General features: G+C 37.5%; 1 protein-coding gene across 4 annotated transcripts in view; it reads left to right on the top strand.

The window, feature by feature from the left end:
• The window catches only part of USP6NL (USP6 N-terminal like), a 103,989-nt gene that overhangs the window by 68,218 nt on the left and 15,565 nt on the right, over positions 1 to 20,206 (top strand). For all 4 annotated transcript variants that reach the window (XM_072349760.1, XM_072349770.1, XM_072349746.1 and 1 more), the window contains 8 exons: positions 86 to 125; positions 4,600 to 4,680; positions 11,635 to 11,742; positions 14,317 to 14,426; positions 16,465 to 16,513; positions 18,203 to 18,323; positions 19,809 to 19,903; positions 20,131 to 20,196. In XM_072349760.1, coding sequence (XP_072205861.1) covers positions 86 to 125; positions 4,600 to 4,680; positions 11,635 to 11,742; positions 14,317 to 14,426; positions 16,465 to 16,513; positions 18,203 to 18,323; positions 19,809 to 19,903; positions 20,131 to 20,196 — 670 coding nt within the window. The remainder of the gene's footprint in view (positions 1 to 85; positions 126 to 4,599; positions 4,681 to 11,634; positions 11,743 to 14,316; positions 14,427 to 16,464; positions 16,514 to 18,202; positions 18,324 to 19,808; positions 19,904 to 20,130; positions 20,197 to 20,206) is intronic.

The following is a 20,206-nucleotide window of genomic DNA, read 5'->3' as shown; positions in this document are numbered from 1 at the left end:
AATGATTACTTGTAAGAACCTATAGAAAAATGATTTTGTGCCAAGATAAGCCTGCAGTAATATGATTTTTTTTCTTTGTTTTCAGTCCAGAGGAGCTTCCTGTCCATGATGCAGCAATAGAAAAAGTAAGTTCAGTGTCTTCCAGGTTTGTTTTTTTTTTTTACTTTTAAAGATTTATGACTTTTTAAACTAAATTATTGTGAAATCAAGAGATGAAACGCTTTAGTGATTTGTGTTCCCAAAGATGTGTGTTCCAAGTCCCAAAAGGAATGTGGTCATTGAGGCCATGTTAATGAACACACAGATCCCTCGGGATTCCATGCAGTAGTGTAATTAATTACTCACTGCAGTAAGGTATAGGCTTTCTTCACCCATCTTGTGACCCTGGGAAGCAAATAGAGCTGTTTAACAGATCACACCCAGGTCTGTCCTGGAAGAGACGGAGCTGGCAGGCCCGTGTCTGGGTTGAGATGACCTGTTTGTATCACAAGCTGTCACCAGCAGCACTGGGTGGATACAGTGTCCAGGTGAGGCAGCACCTGGTGCTGAGGCATCTGCTGCCTTCCCCTGACAAGCGGAGCATGCTTTTCTCCTGTGGTAAATGGTGACAGATAAGCTGGCTGTTGCTCACTGCAGTATGATGAGCTCCGTTGTAATGCTGAGTTGACAAGCCAGGTGTGTTCTACAACTGTAAGACATGCCAACAGCCAGTACAGGCACTCATTCAAAAAGCCTCCTGCTATTGGAGGATGCTGGAGGGCAAGTTTAGGAGCTGATGTTTTAATAATGTGGAAAGCTTTTACTAAACCCACTGCAACTGCATTTCTGCTTGTATTGGCCAAGATGAGTTTCTTTCAATACCTTTGACCTTTTCTGTCGGGCCCTTTTTGTCTCCAAGACTATCGGTTCCATACTGATCTTCTGTATCATCAGAAAACTCTTGAAATATTTAAAATTGTGAACTTAAAGTTATCTCTTTTAGCTGCACAAATCAGTAGAGTGCATGGAAGGGAGACAGGGTATCTTATCTGAAGGAGACTCAATTCTGAATATTAAGAGCAGTGTTTCTAAATACGATTTCCTTCTCCACAGAAACTAAGGAGTCAGTACAGGGCTAGCAAGAAGTCTTTCTCGTCAAAGAAGTGAACTTCGGAGTTTCTGTTTTGCATCAGTTCATATATATTTCTGCATTTGCAGCGTGAAGTAGTTGCATTTTCTTGCCATGTTCCATTATGTTTAATAACATAGCAAGCCTATTTATAATTTCATTTCCATCCGGTGGACACAGCAGGGTAGCAAGTCTATGAGCATAAACATTGGACAACTTGCAGTTATTATGGTATATGTATTCTGGAGCACAGTTTCACTGTGACTATGTAGTAAACTTTAAATTATTGCATGAAAATGGTGTCTCAGTTCTTTGTCTCATACTTTATTCATGCTGTCTCAGACAAAATCTCAGTGTAGAAACTGTATTTATTGAATCAGTGTTAAATTGCAGATCTAGTTTACTTTTATAATCCTACAAATTCCTGTGTTATACTCCTGGTTATACTCCTGGTGATATCCTGACCTCTGCTGGTTTGAGGTTTATCAGTGTTAGTGTATCAGTTCCATCAGTGGTGATCAAGTCTTTGCTGTTTTCAGGATACCATTCACAGAACAGTGAAAGCTTCACATCAATGTAGGCTAGAACTGGAAGCTTTCTAGGCAAGATCTTTTGAAGTCACATATTTGGCAGAATTACATATACTTTCCTTTTGACTTTACTGTGAATTTAATTCAAGTCACCCTTTGAAGTTTGCAGCTTATGCAAAGCATTGGATATCCTTGTGAATATTGAGTCTATTTTCATACCTGTTCTAGTGCAAAGCTCAAGCAAAGTTTGCATAGGCATTTTTGCTGTGACTACAGAGTATTTTCAATGGTTTGTTTACCTTGCTGGACATTTGATAACTTAAATGCATGATGCAGTTGTCCTTACAGTATGAACTTCATATTGCACAGTACAGCTATGATGAAACTAAAGGAGGAGAGATGACCCAGAATAGAAAAGTGGACAGAAAACAGACCTCAGGAAATTTGGAGTCTCTGTCAGACTGGTTTTGTCTGAAGCTTCTGCTGAGGCATTGCTGTGAGCCTCGGCTGTAGCACACTTTATTGTCTCTGAAGGTAGAGTGCTGCACGCAAGGTGGATACCTGCCAACAGAGCTTCATGCTTCTTTTCTGTACTGAATTATTTACTGACACCAGAGTGAGAGACCTTCTCTTTTACAATTAAGGATTCTGTTACTCCCAGTGGCAAAAATGCTTCAAAGTACAAAAAATAGTCAGAAGACTGATAAATGGTATATATTTTTGTGACAACCATGTGGAATTTGTCTAAAAGAGCAGCAGCAGCATCCCTCTACTCTGCAATGAGCTGCCTCTGATCTGTCCGTGTTTCCAGTGTTGCACCTGTTAGACATGAAAGTGAACATAATTCCAACTGGAAAAAAAAAAGAGTGAAACATTTTCAACAACTGAACACAGAAATAATTGCTGTTTTGACTGCAGTAGGTTCACATGAGAACTGGGATAAATTGACACAGAAGACATAAAAGCTTGAACAAACATACAATTGAAGTGAGCTTCTGGCTCAAAAGACCAGATATCTTGAAAGTAGATCAAACATACAAACAAAAAGACTTTAGAGCAGATGGGGTTTCATTTTTCTTAGCAATTATCTGAAAAACCTGTTGAGGGCAGAGCCCTTTTCTAACTTAATAGCAGTGTTATTTCAGGAGAATAAACTATTGGAGAACATCTGCTTCTGAGATGTTGAAAACGTTTGTTTCTTAAGGAGGTTCTATGTGTGGAGGGGAATCAGAGCCAATAATGTGAAACCTAGGAAATTGGGAAGCGGTCATTTATCTGCTGTTTCCTTCTTACTTAAAAAAAAAATCAACCACTTTAAGAGCTAAATATATATATAAATATATATGCATGTGTGTGTGTGTGTATATATATATATATACATATATATACATATATATATATATATATATATACATATATATATATACACACACACACACACACGTAAACCTATGTGTTTAAATGGTAGTTTAGGAATTACCAGATACGGTGTGGAACCTGAACAAGAACATGGGCCATTGATTGCAACATGAACAGTTAGATAAGTAAGGTTAAGATAGGAGTAGCACTTACTTCCAAATAGCACTTCTGTCAGATGGGTTGATTTCATAGTAACTTTACAAGGAACAGCAACAACAACCAAACCAAACCCCTTCTTTCCTGTACACCTTATGGACTGAATCACAGTTGGAATGGATCTAAGCAGCCATCAAGCTGCACTTCTGTCAGTGCAATGCTTTGGGCCCCCAAATTAAAGAATTCTTATGCTTATCTTGTCAAGAAAGAATGAATAAAATCCGACAAGGAGTAATAGCTGGAAGCAGAATTATGATTCACTTGAGACAATAAGTAATAATAATTTTCGTTTTTATTTTCTCTGGCACTTCAGATACAGTTAATGAAAGTTCAGATAAGTTTCCAGAATCATGCAGAGCTTTGAAATTAGAGTTTACATTCACTAATCACTACCTGTAGGAAACAGAAGATCTTCCCTGTCTTTATCAAGACCTGAATTTGAAGTTGGAGGTAGAGGGACGGGCCTTTGTAAAAACCTGAGTATTTGCTTGTGTTCATGTTTGAAGAGAAAGCTGTAGACACAGATGACCTTTCTGCTTTGGCTTTTTCAGTGTTGATCCTCAGCTGCAAAGCATTATGAAAATAAAACCACAAAACCCAAACACCCCTCCTCCCTGTTACAGAGATAATAGTTTTCTAGGAGAATCAGAGATACAAAATCTACTTTACAACATGTAGAACATGGCTGTAAAAGTGCCACTTTGTGAATCTTCTTATCGTCAGAGCCAATTAAATGTGCATTTGTGACTGTGAAAAGCCAAAGTGCCAGGAATTCAGGGACTAAAATGGCTAACTGCAAGTGCTTGCTTGGTTCCTATATTCAAGAAGTTGATGGCAAGTGTAGCTATCCTTAAGGTTACAGCGTTGTCCTGTGCTTTTAAAGCCACATGGAACATAGACATGTGAAAATCACATCTGTTATGTTATTCTACTTCTACTTTTTCTTGCATATACTCACACATGTGCTTTATTTAAAGCTTATGAATTGTTATTGAGGTCAGCATATACTGGTTTCCTGCATCACTGGAACTATGCTAGTTTGTTTCTTTCAGGGTACGTAGTGCGTTTTTAATTAGTGCCTTTTAGGAAGGGATGGTTTGTATGGCTGCTGGAAAGCAGTAGCTAATTGTGTCTTGGGTTAGTCTGCTTAAGGATGGTCATCATTGCAGAGTCAGCAAACTTAAAACGTTTGCAACAGAAATTGTTTGCCTGAAAAATCACTCGGTGCAAAAACAGAATAAAATGATTTTTGTATTTGCAAATGTAGAAAAGAAATTTCTGAATGTTACACTTAACTTTTTTCTCAGTGTTTTCAGAAATACATTAAATCAATAATTTTAACTGTGTTCATTTTGAGAAGATTAACATACTGTAATTTATTTTCAGCAAAAACACCTTGAAATTGAAAGAACCACAAAATGGCTTAAGATGCTGAAAAGCTGGGAAAAATACAAGAATACTGAAAAGGTAAAGTTAAGCATCATTTTTGTTAGTTACCACTTTTGAATGAATGTATAACCTTAACTTAGGTTTATATTTGATCAGAAAAATTACACGTGGAAAGAAAACTGTGTTTTTCTTCCAAAAAGCCATAATACGTTCAACATATTTAACTGTGAAGCTATTCTTTTGAGGTACTTATATCTGAGGATTTTTTTTATTAACTGATCTTCAGTGGTTTCTGTTTTTCTTCATGTTTTTGCAACCCAAGTTTAGTGATGAACAGCCTAGGATGGCTTGCAGTCACTGTTCCGTGGAAACTGCCTTGAATAACTCTCCAAGGAAACTGATTAGTCATAACATGGGGCATATAGTTTGATGTTTAAATTATCGTGCTTGCCAGCAAAGATATCTTCAGAATATCACAAAATGCACGGTTTCTTTGCTAAAAGGAGAATTTCATTGAGTAAGTTTTCAACTTAAAAGTACAGGAAGCTTTTCTGTGCGTTGTCCTCCATGGGATAAGTCCTTATTTTTATTTTCCCTCAGTATATAACACTCAACTACCTTCACAGTCTTTAAGAGAAGCCATTTTTTGATAGCATGGATGGGATCTGCTTCTTAATAGAATACCTTCTGGCTAGATGGGCTTTTGTCTTGAGATCAATATGGAAGAGTCATTCAGGGATAAGTCCTTGACATATGCTTGCAGCTACATAACTATGCCCAACAATGCTACAACATTTCTTGATTTAAAGAAATAAACAGATAAAAGCAGTGAAATGATTTTCTATGTGAAGGTATAGGTGACTTTTTAAGTAAATGAATTACCTGTTAAGGCCCTTGGCTCTGCTTTGGAGATTTTTGTTTACAGAATTATTTTGAACTTACTTGGACAATGAGTAGCGGTTTGGGGGTAACAGAAGTCAAGCAACGTTAGGCATGCCATTAAGCACCAAGTGTTTTTACTCACTTTAAAAGGTAAGTGGGATCGTGCATAGTTCTTTGCAGTACATGTAGTCTCGGTCATCTTCGATCTGTTTAAACTTGCATTTTGTAGAGGAGATTCTGGCAATGCTGATCTGCCTGTGTTTTGCTGAGGACAGAGGATAAGTTTTGCACATCCCAGGTCTCTGCTTGGATGAATGTCCTACAGAGTTAGCTTGCTCCGTTACACCCAGTTGTTTCACTAAGTTATTCTTTTCAAAATGGAAAGACTTCACTTGGAGAGACTGAGACAAGGATATTTGCTAGAATTTGTTAGAATGATAAGTAGAGAAATAGGAGATAGTACTAATGAAACAGGAAGGAATTTACTTGTCCCCTACTCATGTCTGCAATCCTTTGTTTTTGAGGCTACTAGGTGCCTTCCTTTGCTTTTCTTAAACATACCAAAAGCAGTTATTGCTGTCTTTCAGGGTATCACTTTTTAAATCCAAAGTGAATGCATAAGAAGGTAACTTCTTTGCCAAAGCTTTTCTTTCTGTTCATAGCACGTCTGGTTTTGTTTCTTTATTGAGGTGACTGACTGATCTGAAGATATGTTCACAAATCAAAGGGATGCTCAAAAAACAAAGCTGTAAAATAACAACCTAGTTTGCAGTGAGTATGTCAAATAGCACCCTTCAGGAAACACAACAGCTCTGCACTGTCGGAGCAGCAGTGGTCTTCCTCTTCAGCTGCCAGTGACGTCAGTCCATTGTTCATTGATTTAACTGAATGATCCTCTTCACCAGGCATGTGGAAGGTAAAGCAGATCAGCTGAACAGAAAGGGCTTCAGTTCATGTAACAAATTATAGACTGAACTATAAATAGTGGCAGGAATAATTCAGTATGTTTGTGAAGGGTATAAACTTTGCTTCAGGCTCGGAATTTTCACTGGTCATTGGGCCCTGATGAAGGACACGAGACTTTTCAAACAAGGATATTTTTGTTATTTTCTTGCATCAGAACATAAACAATATAGAATCAAACCCCTCCTCCCAGCCAACGTGCAGTGGAAAATCAGACATTATTTGCTGCTTCTCTTTATGGAAAGTGATGTTCTTACAATTGTATAGAGTTCGTAATTGAAGACAGTTTTTGCTTAAATATGTTGGAAGAACGCACCGATTTCCAACCCCATTTTTTTTGACGAGCAGAAGCAGTAAGCTGTGAGTTGCAAGAGCAGTTCCTGACTCTTGCTTTGTCTTCACTTGATTGGATAACATGGTTAACACTAGAGGAGCAAATTACTGAAAATAACCCCAAACAGCCTGTCATTAAAGGATTCACTTCACCTGGCATTCCCATGGTTTCTGTGCAGTCAGACTGCTCCTGAAATCACAGCTATTTGGAAACGGCACTGAAAGAAACATCGCTGCAACGCCGAAAACAACAGTAATAACTTTATAGTTACAGATTATAATTGTAATACTGGCTTGGTTTTGGAAACGACATACTTGAGAGATGAAGAGGCAGAGAAAATAGTGGTCTCAAGGTCGGAGCAGGTATTACAAAGTATTGGACTTCAGAAAGCCCTTTCGTAATGAGCCTATGATAGTTTGGGCTTGAAGGGACCTGTTCATATCATACATATACTATAAATGATTCTGTGCTATTGATTACATTATCCAAAGCTGTCATATACCTAACTGCAGAATACAGTTTTCTTTTAATTCTCTTTTGCTGAGCTGCCTGGAGGCTGCTTCTTTAATTCTTTCCTTCTTAACTTTGCAAGGAGAATTAATGAGAAGATATTCGTGCACTGATGTGTTTGTACGTGTGTGTGAGATGCTTCAATTTACATCTTCCCTTAATCTTTATTGCAGAAGAATATCTCAGGAGAAGTGGGAACTCTGGGGACTTCATCTTGCTTTCCCATTAGAACTTCTGTGCTTTAAAGTTTCACAACAAAAATGTAGGGGGAGGGCAGCAGCCTGTGACCACAAGGAACTGGAGAAAGGCTGAACCAGAAAAATGTCAATCTCTTCCATCTTTGAGCAATGAATTATATGTAATGAATGAAGACGTAATGGAAGTAAGCACATGCTCATCTTCATAACTGTTGTGATTATTAGGCATCTTTTCAGCGGAGTGATCGTAATCCTTACAGACACCAGCCTCTGAAATGCGGACCTGTCCTTGTGTCTTTGTTTTGACAAATATCAATCACGCAAAGCTTTTATCTCCCCATCAGTCATTTCTTATGCAGAAAGTATCAGAGAGTAGCAGAGTTTGTCTTTCATTGTTGTGTTTCTCTAGCATATGCTTTTATTTTCTATTTGTATTCTAGTGCTTAATAGCCCAGGGTACTATCAACCACCATGGATATTGAATCTTTCCTGCTTAGTATGATCATAACTTTCATAAAAGATTAAATAAAACTGTTACATTCCCATTTGAGTATTTCCACTAAAGCATTTCTGTCTTTTGCTGTCTACCTTCATCTAGCTGTGACTGAAGTCACTTAAATTGAGAGAAAAAGGAAGAACTGAAACAATCAGGGTAGCTGGCAATTTCCAGCTGTTCTGGCATTCACACAGAATATAATAATCAAGTCTCCACTTAGTTTGGAGTCTGAACACAGAGCCTTAATGAAGAACCCTCTTTGCTTTCCTCAGATTTTTTTGAATGAGATTTAGCAGCTCTTGAATTTGTGCTTTTTCTTCCTTTTATGCAATCCATGGAAGCTGATGAACCTTTAAAGGCAGCAGCCTTTATAAATATACTTTCTTTTCATTATAAATATATTTTCTTGTGGGCCTCCAGATTTTAATTCTGATGCTTCTCATCACTGATTCTTTTTGAGGTGGCAGAGTCCCTCTGCATCATGTGCAGCTCTTCCTAGCATAATTGAAGAAGTTTTATCTTCAGGAAAGCCAGTTTTCTATCTTGCAGAAGCTAGAATGCCAGGCCCTGCTCTTAAACCAGTACTGTGTGGTAGTGGCCTCATTTCTTGGCCAGGTACCCACTGGATTATCAGCTTTAAAGTCTGGGATATAGGAATAAAGGGGCAGTTGTAGACTTTCCAGTTATTTTTGCATAGAGGCCATATTGAACATTGGATGATAACATCATCTTTATTTGAGATGATGGCTATGATTTGGGGTATTTCAAGTCTAGTAGCACTTTTTTTTTAATCATTTCTCTTTTCTTTATAAACTTTAAAAAATGTATTGTGTATGTTCTCTAGTGTCACAGTGGGAAATTGCGATGTGCAGCACCAGTTTCTTTTTGCATGAGCAGCTCCATTGAAAGTAATGGATCCTCATCACGTGAGCACGCGTATCCTATCTACAGCAACACGAGTGATAATTTTAAGAGTTCATAGTGGGTGTCTTTAGCTGAATATTAGCTTAGACATGACAAAGAATTTGAACCTATGTTTATAAGCTGCGTTCACATTTTTCTGTCTACTGAGGATATCTGTGTTTGCCTCAGTGTCCTCTAATGGTGGAAGCATTCCAGGCTGCACAGCAGCACTCTCTTTATGACTTCTGTTTTCACTGAATGCTTATCTGAATTACAAGATAATATGCTTGTGTTTTGTTTTGAGCTACTATCTTAAAAAAGCCTTAATTTTAATGAATTTGTTGAAGACTATTTGCTTTTTCTTCTACCTCCAGAGAGATGAAATAAAGTATCTTGCTGAATGTTCTATTACCTATTTTAATTTTTAATTTAGAGGAAGCAGAGACTTGATTAGGGTTCTGCAAGTATATAGACTTAGCCTTCAGTTCTCAACGTAAGTTAAACTTACATAGAAATAAAAGACAGCAGAGGGCAGTAGTATGGTACGAATGGTACAGATCTTCAGTTGGCTAATAATCAGTTTGTTCATTGGTATGTTCTTTAACTGTTTGACTGAATGATGTTGAGATACGAGTTTTGCTCAGAAGTTTGTATTTCCTCCCCCTCCAGCCCTCATACACGGTACAGCCATGTAGTTTGTTCTTACATAAAAAACTTATTCATGCTTGTTTCCAGGTTGTTTGTGTAATGGAGCCTGTGCCATGAAAGAGTCTCATCTGGAGTTATGTTTCTTATATCTGTCAGACATTGAAAGTCCCTAGCATCGGGAATAGCATCCTTATTTCTGGCCTTTAAAGTCTACCCAGCCATCTCCCAAAATATTCTTTCAGAACAAAACTCTTCTTGAGAGTTTCTTTTTCATCCTATTCTGTTCACTAGCAACCTGACAGTTGTTGGAGACATTTGGTAATGAGTCACAAAATGATAGTGGTCTGGCAAAAAGCCTTGTTATCAAGATACACTATTGTAGTGTGGGCCTGAGGAATACAGCTAAATGTCACTGGGGACTTGTAACACTCCTTTCAGGTTAGCAGATAAGGTTGGCAAATTTAGCTCGTTCTGGTTTCCAATAGACAGGCTAATCTTTTTGCAGAATGACACCACTGCAATTGGTGCTGCTTGGCTTTCAAAAGACTGAATTATCCTTTCTTTCAAGCAGTTACCCTTGTGTCTGGGTTGACGTACACTGAAATCCCCAGTGCGAGCTGAAGTCTGGATGTGCATCTGTAGAAGTATGCTTTGTAGCATTGTGGCTTCTTCTTCATCCTTGCAGGAAAAAGCTGGAGTGGTGTTATGCTCCTGCTAGACATTCTGCTACCTTAACAATTTTAATAGCATTAAAGCACCAAAGTTTCCTTAAAAGGGCCACACCTCTGATGTTTTCTGTGTGGGTCTATCTTGTACAAATGAATAAGGAACAGAGATGTAACCTTACCAGGTTGTGTTTCCCTTAGATGACCATAAAAAAACTTGTGTAAGAGAGAGGCATTCTTAGGTCCAGAAATGGTTTTTCTCTGGCCTAGAGGCACCTTTGTTTTCTGAGTTCTCTGATTTTCCTTTGCTCAGCAGTGTTTTCAAGAAGATAACCTTTTCTTTGTGTGTGGCTAAAAAAAGAGTGAGTAAGGTTTGACTGTCTGAGGCTTTGCTTACCTTGGGTCTCTCCCAGCTGCATAAAACTGAGACTGAAGACAAGAAGTCTGTCCTTCACTGCTTAGAAGATCTTTGTGCTCTTAAATGCTGCAGCAAAAAGAAATGCAGATTGGAAGAGAAGCTAGGAAGACATTTGTCAGTGCTCCTGATTTCTCAAATAAACCCAGTGAGAATCAAGCCACTCAATCAAAATGGAAGAGCAGTGGCATGAAATAGTTTATATAACTACTCTAGCTTTGCACAGGTACTGATTTGTCCCCTTCTGACCCATTTCTAATACAAGCTGTGTGTGTCAGTATAGACTGTGTCAGGAACAAGGAATTTGATGTTCAGTTTCACAGCCAGGAATTCTATGTGTTCTTGTAAAGTCATTCTGTAGTCATAGAAGTTATAGCTGGAATATCTTTTGTGTGTTGTTCTTGTGCCAATACTTTTTTCCTAAGTGCATATTGAAACATTTGTTTGTTAATTCAGAAATATGGTCTGAAGTCTTTAGTTTGTGGCACTTCCTGTGTTTGCAGCAAGCTCACACTCTTGATACACGTACATACATTGCAGTTTTACAAGAATGCAAAAATCAGCAATGCATTTTTGTACTGTTAGTTTTTAGAGCTTTGCAGTACTGCTGATTGCCTTTCACCATTCCCATTTATAATTATAGTGAGTTATTTGTGGCTTGTCCTGAAACCTTGTGTTGCTAAGAATCTGTTTTTCCATGCGTATTATCAAATCTAGAGGTCTCTTTCCAGTACTTTTAGAATAAATACTGCATAGCAAAGGCATTACAATTTCGATAGGCCTTCTGACTTACTGAAATCTTGATTTGTAAGCACTGCCTGTGTGTTCGTTTTGTTCTCTGTTCCTTTGCTGATTCCATCAACGCAGGCATTGCTGGATCTCAAGAGACTGAGATGGTTTGTCTTTGCCAGGATAATGACAAAATTGCCTTTTTGTCTTTAGCACATTTCATCTCACCACTTCTTTTATTCAGAACTTTGTGAATTGTGATGCATTTATGTTTTCTTTTCTTTTTACAGTTTCACAGGAGAATTTATAAAGGAATCCCGTTGCAGTTCAGAGGGCAAGTTTGGTCTTTACTACTTGATGTCCCTAAAATGAAAGAAGAAATGAAAGACTTGTACAGTGTGAGTTGTTAGAATTTCCACTTAATACTAAAATTAAAAGAAAACAAACCAAAAGATTACAAATTACTTTGAACTTCACTGCTTCTTGTTTTTTTCTTTCCTTTTTTTTCCCCCATGTACTGGAAAGCACTTTACCAGCTTATCTTTTGGTTCTGGTATTGATGTAATTAATTTGATCTTTCCTCTTCTTTTCCCATTCCTAAATCCTTGTTAAAGCCTCCTTAAAAGCAAAGTGAAACAATATAAGACAAAACCCTTCTCCTTTGAAACGTCAGCTCTTCTTTGAGAAATTTCTATTAAGGAAGTGCCACATCAGCTGAGTATCAGTAAGAGGAGTCTGTAGTGTTCTCGAGGGGGTGAGGAATCGTTGCCTTCTCCATTTTGTTAAAGCCAAGAGGGCCTCTGGGAGAGCAAGTTGGCAAACTTTATGCTGTGTTATCTCTGAGTTGAAGCGTAGATACCTGTTACAAAGTACCGTCCTTTATTTTGTTGTATTCTCAGAGGTGTAACTAATACCAGTGTATTACCCACTGAAAGCTGCAGGCAGAAATTGACCACTTAAGCCTATTCCTACTTAGCGTGTAAAGAAAAAGTGTTAGACCTCAGTCCCCACCCACACGCTGGGTAGCAGTTAAAGCCACCTTTGAATTATTCTGGTCATGTTCCTCTAAACTTTTCTTCACTAACTCTGCTTTTTCTATGGATGTGCTGATTGCCATCTGAGCACAACTTCAGATCCCAAACTGTAGGCTGAGGTTTGTATGCAGGCCAATAAGTTAGGCAGAAGGGGAACTAAATCTTGTCACGTTGTCTTTTCCTATCAATCTTCCTGTGCTAGGAGATTATAGGAAGACAGCATAGCTAACAGAAAGGTAAGATAACATTGTAGAGTATTTAATGTTTTTCCCACTGGAACTGAAATGTTCTCTGCGTTTTAAGAAAAAAATGTCCAGAATTTCAAGCATTTGATTTCATGCATTGCTAGGTTTGATTTTTATGGCACTCTTCAGGAGCCAATGCTTTAGGTCTGAGCAGGCGTGGAATCTTGTAAGGTCATGAAAGAAGATCGATGTTGGCATTGATGTTATCTAAATTTTGGTCTCTGTGATCTTCTTCCTGAATTATTTATCACTCCTTAGTCTGACAGGCTGCTCTGTCTGACTATTAGATTTTGTTTTAACTTCATAAGGGAGACTAGAGGCAAATCCAGAAAGGATAGAATGGAATTCATGCTGAGTAATGTAGTTGTGGGAAAGAATACTGAGTATAACTAGAAGCATTTGAAAATGTTAATTCATATTAAGAGATTACTGATGCCATTCAGTGCAAAACAAAAAAGTGCCTTTGTAGTTCAAATACAGTAGTAGAAAGAGTTCCTTCCATCATAATCCTAGCTTGTTTATTTGCAATAAGCTCATTTAACTGCTCTCCACTTTTCCCATTTCCCAAAATTATATTAATGCTCATAATAATTCTCATTTATAAATTGCACACATGAAAGTTAGAAGGAAGGTGCCTGGTTTTTGAGGGAGGTGAAACAGCTTCTTGCAGTCCTTGGTGCAAGGAAGTTACCAGTTCTTAGTTAACATTTCTGATTCCAAGACTGCAGGTCTTGGTCTATAGGACTCTATATGAGTCTATAGGATCTCATCATGACTAGGACTCAGGGTACTTCTTTTCCTGTAGTTCAGATAAATCATGGGCTCTGGGTCCTCAGACCATCTAAAAACTTCCTGATCTCTTCTGTCTGGAGGAGAAAACTCTGGTTGTTAGTACTTCAAACCTTCTGTTTTCTTGCAACCAGAAGCAGTAGAATTCTACCTTATGAATACCCATGATATTCTATAGAAGTGCCTTTACCAACACAATGTTTTGAAAATACCATATTGAATACAGATAGAAGTGTCTCACATACTTCACTTTTAGGGACAGAAGCAAGAATGAATGAGTGAATGTCAAGAAAAAATTACTGTAGGTGTGAAAAGTAAGAAGGCAGTCCAACCACTGCAGGCTTCCTGAGCTGTTCTACCATTCAATTGGTTAAAACAGAAGGTCAGAGGAAACGACTAGGGAAATATCCAGAAACATCCATAATCTGTATTTAGATAGAAACTGGCAGTGATGTGAATTTTTCTTCTGCCTGAAGAAAAAGACAACAAAAGCATGAAAACCACCTTCAGTCATTTCTGGAAAGTCCAGACTGGAGCTGTTGTTGTTCCTGAGTAGTGAAATTCACTTGCTGTCTTTCTCCACTCGTGCACTTACATGAGAAATGGCAATTAGAAATTTGAAATGCTGAAACAAAGGGGGCTGGCAGTGATTGTTGTCACAAAAGTGTATGCTGTGCGGTTGTTTTTTTTACATTTATACTGTGTTAATATTCATTTGACTATATGGAACTTGTATACATATATACATACACTTTTTTGAATGAGTTTTTGAATTACCATTTTATGTTAAAGATTTTAAATCAGGAATTTAAGCGTACAGTTCGGTAGGTTTCTCCATTTTATGAGTTTACAATAAGGAGCAGAAGGTTAAAAATGTAACTTATGTTTTTTATTCTTTTCCTAGAAATTGAAGTGTCAAGCACGAGGGTCTTCACCAGATATTAGGCAAATTGATCTTGATGTAAATCGAACGTACAGAGATCATATTATGTTTCGAGACAGATATGGTGTTAAGTAAGTAAATTAGAAGTTTTCTTTTGTAATTGGTTTCTGATCTGCCTCAGACCTCTTTCATTTGCAAAAGAATGTTGAATGTGAGTTCCAGACTTTCAAAGCAGAATTGTCTGTGTGCCATAGAGGTAGTTGCCATTACTGTTTCAAAGCAAAATAGTTACTTTCAACCAACCAGTGTACCCAGTGCAACCAGCCCACAGCAGGGGGCTGGAACTGGATGATCTTTAAGGTCCCTTTCAACCAAAGCCATTCTGTGATTGTTTCTAGCATGCCACATCAGCACCCTGCTGAGATGGAAAGGATAGGTAACTTTTTTAGTCTCTTTCTTTCCATGACATCATCTACAGTAGTGCACTATTTTCAAAAAGCAATACTCAAAGAATTATGGACTTCAATGTGATAAGAAACATTTTCCTTTATTATTCCTCTAGGTATCTTGCAGACAGATTCTAAGTAGGCATGGGAAATTTCTGTGATGGCTGCAACACAGGATGGAGTACAAAGCAGAAATTCCCAAAGCTGAGAGCTCTGTTCTGTGCAGACACTGTAGTTTGGATATGTTTGTGCTGTGCTATCTACACCAGAGCTGATGTGCCTTGCCTCTCAGTACTGCTGACACGGTGCCGTGCAAAAATGGCTATATTGAGTCTGAGCCTCAGCTAGATTTAACCCACACACTTTAAGTCTAAGCGGAGTGTCATGGAAAACCATGACACTCACTAATTTGGGGTTAACACAGGCAGAGCCTGCTCCATTCCCTGTGGCTGTGTTGTGAGCACGTCCTCAGAGTGTACGGAAAAGCCTTTGGCTGTACCAGTTTCACACTTGGAATAGAACTTGGAACTGCTGTACGTGCATTATACATTTCCAGCGATGTGGATGAAAGTTGAGAAATCATTCTGTATAGCAATGAAATAAAGTCTTCCAGGTAAATCAATAGCTTGTTTGACTTCTTGATGGACTGTACATTTTTGAGGGGTCATTCTTTTACAAGTCTTCAGCGGTACCGTCTAGTGTAAATCGTACTAAGACTACCATTACTTTTATATCATACTGTGAGTGACATTTGCTCTTGTGTTGGGTTTCATATAGTTCAAATTCCCATAACTCTTCACAGAAGGCTCTCATGGATGGTATCTGCAACCGAACTGTTTAATCTCATTTTGTCCTTGTAAAATAAGACTGAAGATTAATAACTTGTACTTCATTATACATTATACATACATTGACAAGTGGAGGGAATTTCACTGGTCGCAATAGCATGCAAGACTCGGGAGCTAAACTCTAGCACTTGTAGTTGAAAGGAGGCATTCACATTTCCAAATTCCCTTCCCAGCAAATCACAGGAAGTAGGTGTGAGTTTAAAAATGTCCTATGATAATTCTCCATTATTTTGATGTCCCAATTTGAGAAGGAACTTGTATATTTTTGTCCTGCTACATTCACAGCTTAGTACAAGATGACTTAAGCTGTCTTTATATGTATGTATGTACCTCACTTTTAAAATTACAGAGTTTGATATGCTCTGAAGGACTGAGTGTAGGATGGGGAGTGATTGTGATTGTTTGACAGTAGCAGTTATCAAGGCAGCTTTTAATTTGGGTGTCAAGATTAAGACACCTTTGTACCTGCTTTGTGTTTTGTCTCTTCTGTGTTACTACAGTCAGTAACAGCTGTTAGCGTTCTGTAAACAGAAATTAGCTGTGGTGTGTTTAAAGTCTGTCATTCTGAATAAATCAGTGTTTGACACGTATACCATGTGTGCCTCAAATCTCTTATTTGTAATAATAATGGTCTGACACCACTGGCATCTCAGATTATTTTAAATATATTTTGTAATCTTTAAACAAGCAAAAATCTGAAGAGAGTGAAATATAATGTTGGTTTGAAATCAGGAGCACATATCACTGCTCTTTAGAACCAGACAAATGAAACTGGAGAAGCAAGTTCCCAAAATGCAGTTAACTAAGTTTATGTTTTTCTGTTTTTACAACACCCAGTATTACAGCACTTTCTTTCTCCACTCTTGTTTCTCCAGGCAACAATCTTTATTCCATGTTTTAGCTGCATATTCCATATATAATACGGTAAGTTGTGTACTTTCATGTTCAGTTTCTCTGAACGTGCTGTAAGTTTATTTGCAATTCTATGTCCTCTTCCTCCCTCCCCCAAAACCCACAACGCATTTCAGAGACCTTTGGAAACGCAGAGAAATAAGTGATTTGTCTGCTGATATGTTTTCAGCTACTGAAGTTGAAACAAAGCATCTTGATTAGGAATGTCTTACTGGACAGACTGAACAGTACATAGAGTTTAACTGAGATTAGGTATAGCGTTCAATAAGAATAATGAATTTGTGCTGTGCTAGAGTTTCATAATACTGCTATTTCTTTCCATTATATTATTTGCTTCTAATTAAGATCATTTGAACGATGGGAGGAAAAACTATAGAAAGGTGCAGGTAGGAGTAAGCAGGCATGAAATAACCTGAAGTGTTCTAATAAATGGAAGGTTTTGAAGGCTGCATCTTCCTCACTTAACCCCTATTTTAGATGTGCTCCAATGTATGTGTTGAAATACATTCTGGTACTAAATTTGGGCTTGACTATAGTCCTGAATGAGGATTTTTTGAAGTAGAGTTTCTGGACACATCATAAGGGTTAGGGGCTTACTTACTTTGTAATGTCCTTTGACTGCATGCTAAAAATACTATTAGGTCCAGACTTAGTTTTATTTTATGCTCTGTTCCTTTGTTCATTGTGCCTGTTCTGATGCTTTTGAACAACTTTCATTTTACATCCATCAGCAACTCCTCACAATTCAATGTGAAAATATCCAAAGTTGTGAGTAAAAGTGAAATTGAGCAGTTATTCTACTTAAGTATCAGCTGAGAAAACTCTGGAAGGAAGGATCTCCTTTATATATTCTTTGTGCAGCATTAGACTAATGTCTGGCAGCCGTATGAAAAGTATAGTTTAAAGTCAGCTGTTACAATACAGATGAAGGGAATACTGCAGTGAGGTTTTAATTTGCTTTAATGTTGTATTTTTTTTTCTAATGTATCACAGTTCTTACGCTTTGTTTTTATTGCTGGAGCAAAGTTCCTAAAAAGAACTTTTAAATCTGAAAAAGATTATTCAGTTATTAATTCATTCTCCTAAATATTTTACCAACGGAGTTACCTGAGCAGTGAAATGATGGTGACAATTGGTTCCTGCCATGAAAGTCAAAATGAATAGCAGAGGAGTTGCTCAAATTTAGCATTGGAACAGGACTTTTCCATTCATGTTTAATTACATCTCCCTTCTGTGTGCTGCTGAACTTGAACAGGTTTATAGTTTCATGTCGCTCCTGAAAAGTGCCATGTTTATCAGAGGGTGCCTTGATTGTAAAAGAAGACAAAAGAATATCTCCCCTCTTCAGAGCCAAGTGTGTCTAAATGGAAAATGCGTCCCATCTGGACTAAGATGTTCTAATTAATTGAAATTATTAGTATTAAACCTGATTTAGTGCATTGGTAGGGTGTTCCAATGACAGTTCCTGGTTATTTTTCAGATGAATTGTTGAGCATCATCCCTTCTATCTGTCAGTAATTTAGATGTTCAGAAATCAGATGTTTGTGGTGGTGCCATAATTAGGGAACGCTGCATGTTATCAAGACAGGCAGCTTCTTTGCTATGCTAACTCAAAGAAAAGCTATAAGCTCATGGGTGTGGGGCTTTTGCTTTTGGGATTTTAATATTAATTTTAATATTTTTTTACTGTGTATTTTTCAGGAAGTTGGATACTGTCAGGGAATGAGCCAGATCACAGCTTTACTCCTAATGTACATGAATGAAGAAGATGCCTTCTGGGCTTTGGTGAAACTTCTCTCGGGTCCAAAGCATGCTATGCATGGTATGGTGTGTCACATTACTTAGTGTATATATATATGAGGGTTCAACCTGATTATTTAAGTTGTGAATTTTTTGAAAATGGAGCCATGTTGCTGTGTGTGTATGTTTGATATAAAACATAATTGGAGCTTTATACTGGGATGCCTTTGGATGTTATCGAAGTTCACATACTTTTAAATAATTGTTTTTCTATGTGGTTTCAAGTAGTTCTTAATGAAAATCAGATGTTGCCCTTCCACTTAGCTCTAATGGAATGTAACTAGTTGAAAGCTGATTATGTACATGTCTATATAGCAATAAAATACTACTGGAAAACTAATACAGAATGTGTAACACTGCAGCTGTTCTATCACATGGCAGGACAGAAATCCGTAGTACAAAAAATAACAACAAAATCACAATGTAAGCATTAATGTTGAGTTCCTGGGTTTTCTCTTTGCCTCACACGGCATTTCCTGCACTCTGTGTTGTTACACTACTATTATTGCTTTCCATGTCAGATTTAGTATGACCTGTGCATACTGCATGTCCGTAGGGATAGAACAACAGGAATTCCAGTATCTTTTGTTAATGACCTTGTGGTTCACCAAGCTGTAGTACTTGGACACCTGAAAAAGAAAATAGTATCTAGAAATTAGTTGTGGGTTTTTTATTTTCTTAAATTCTCAGCAGGCTCTAGCTCCTTTTCCATTACGACCTTCTTATACTGTGATAGCTTCCTATCCTGTTCACAGTGTTCTTAACCCAGTGTGCAGGTTGGCTTTTATTCTATTTGTACTTCTACAAAGCCATTGCCTTTTTGGAGGAAAAAAAGAAAGTTATCTGAAACAGGGATCAATGTCATACAAGAAATTTGAATTTATAAAGAATCAAAGACTTGCTTGGAGCTTTATGCAATGATAACACGGACTAAGAAAATCTTACATAAGCCTGTATCTCTACATCTAGTAGTAATCAAAAGCCATAAAAATACAGCTGTGTTGAACGTTGAGCTCCTCAGTGATCACAGAAAATTTTAGATGTCTTGGGGAAATGAGTTTAAATCAATTAATTCTGTGTTGAATCAGTGGATCTGATTTTGCTACCTGAGAGGGAGCTCTGCATAGGCAACAGTTTGAAGATGCCATAGTCAATTAAACAGGATTTTTATTTTATTTTTTTTTAATTTGAAGACGTACAGGGAGACAAGCATAGGATTGGTTCAGACTGATGTTATCTACCATTACTAACCTAATAATAGTCACTAGGGGAAGGTAGTGATGTTTTGCTGTAGTCGCTTAAGCAGAAATATGTGCATATCCTACATGGACATGAGAATATTGCAATGAATATCTGTTCAGATCCAGTGGTCTATAGAAGAACAATATTCTGTTCTTATAGCTCTGAATTCCCCCTTCTCCCCACCCCCCCACCCACCCATTTTTTTTTTATATGTCACTGTCTTTATAGCAAATAAACACATTTCATGGTTGGCTTCTTTTCTTAGGTTTTTTTATTCCTGGTTTTCCGAAACTGTTGAGGTTTCAAGAACATCATGACAAAATACTGAATAAGTTTTTGTCCAAACTTAAGCAGCATTTGGTGAGTACTCACAAGGGCACTATTTCTTAAGGTTGGAAATTGATGAAGAAAAACTGTAAGGATGGAAATCATGTTTGTTTGATCAAAACAAAGTATTTCATGTAGCCAAAAAATATTGATTTCATTGGCCACAAGAACATGGAATAAAATGTTTTTTTTTTTCATGGATATTATAAAGTGTTACTTGATTTTTATGCCTATTTTTAAAAATTCTGTGGTTTTTACAGGACTCTCAGGAGATGTCCACTAGCTTTTACACCACAAAATGGTTTTTCCAGTGTTTCCTTGATCGCGTGAGTGTGT

Source organism: Excalfactoria chinensis, chromosome 1 (genome assembly GCF_039878825.1).
Source record: "Excalfactoria chinensis isolate bCotChi1 chromosome 1, bCotChi1.hap2, whole genome shotgun sequence".
Taxonomy (NCBI): Eukaryota; Metazoa; Chordata; class Aves; order Galliformes; family Phasianidae; genus Excalfactoria; species Excalfactoria chinensis.
This window is presented reverse-complemented; position numbering and strand designations above follow the sequence as displayed.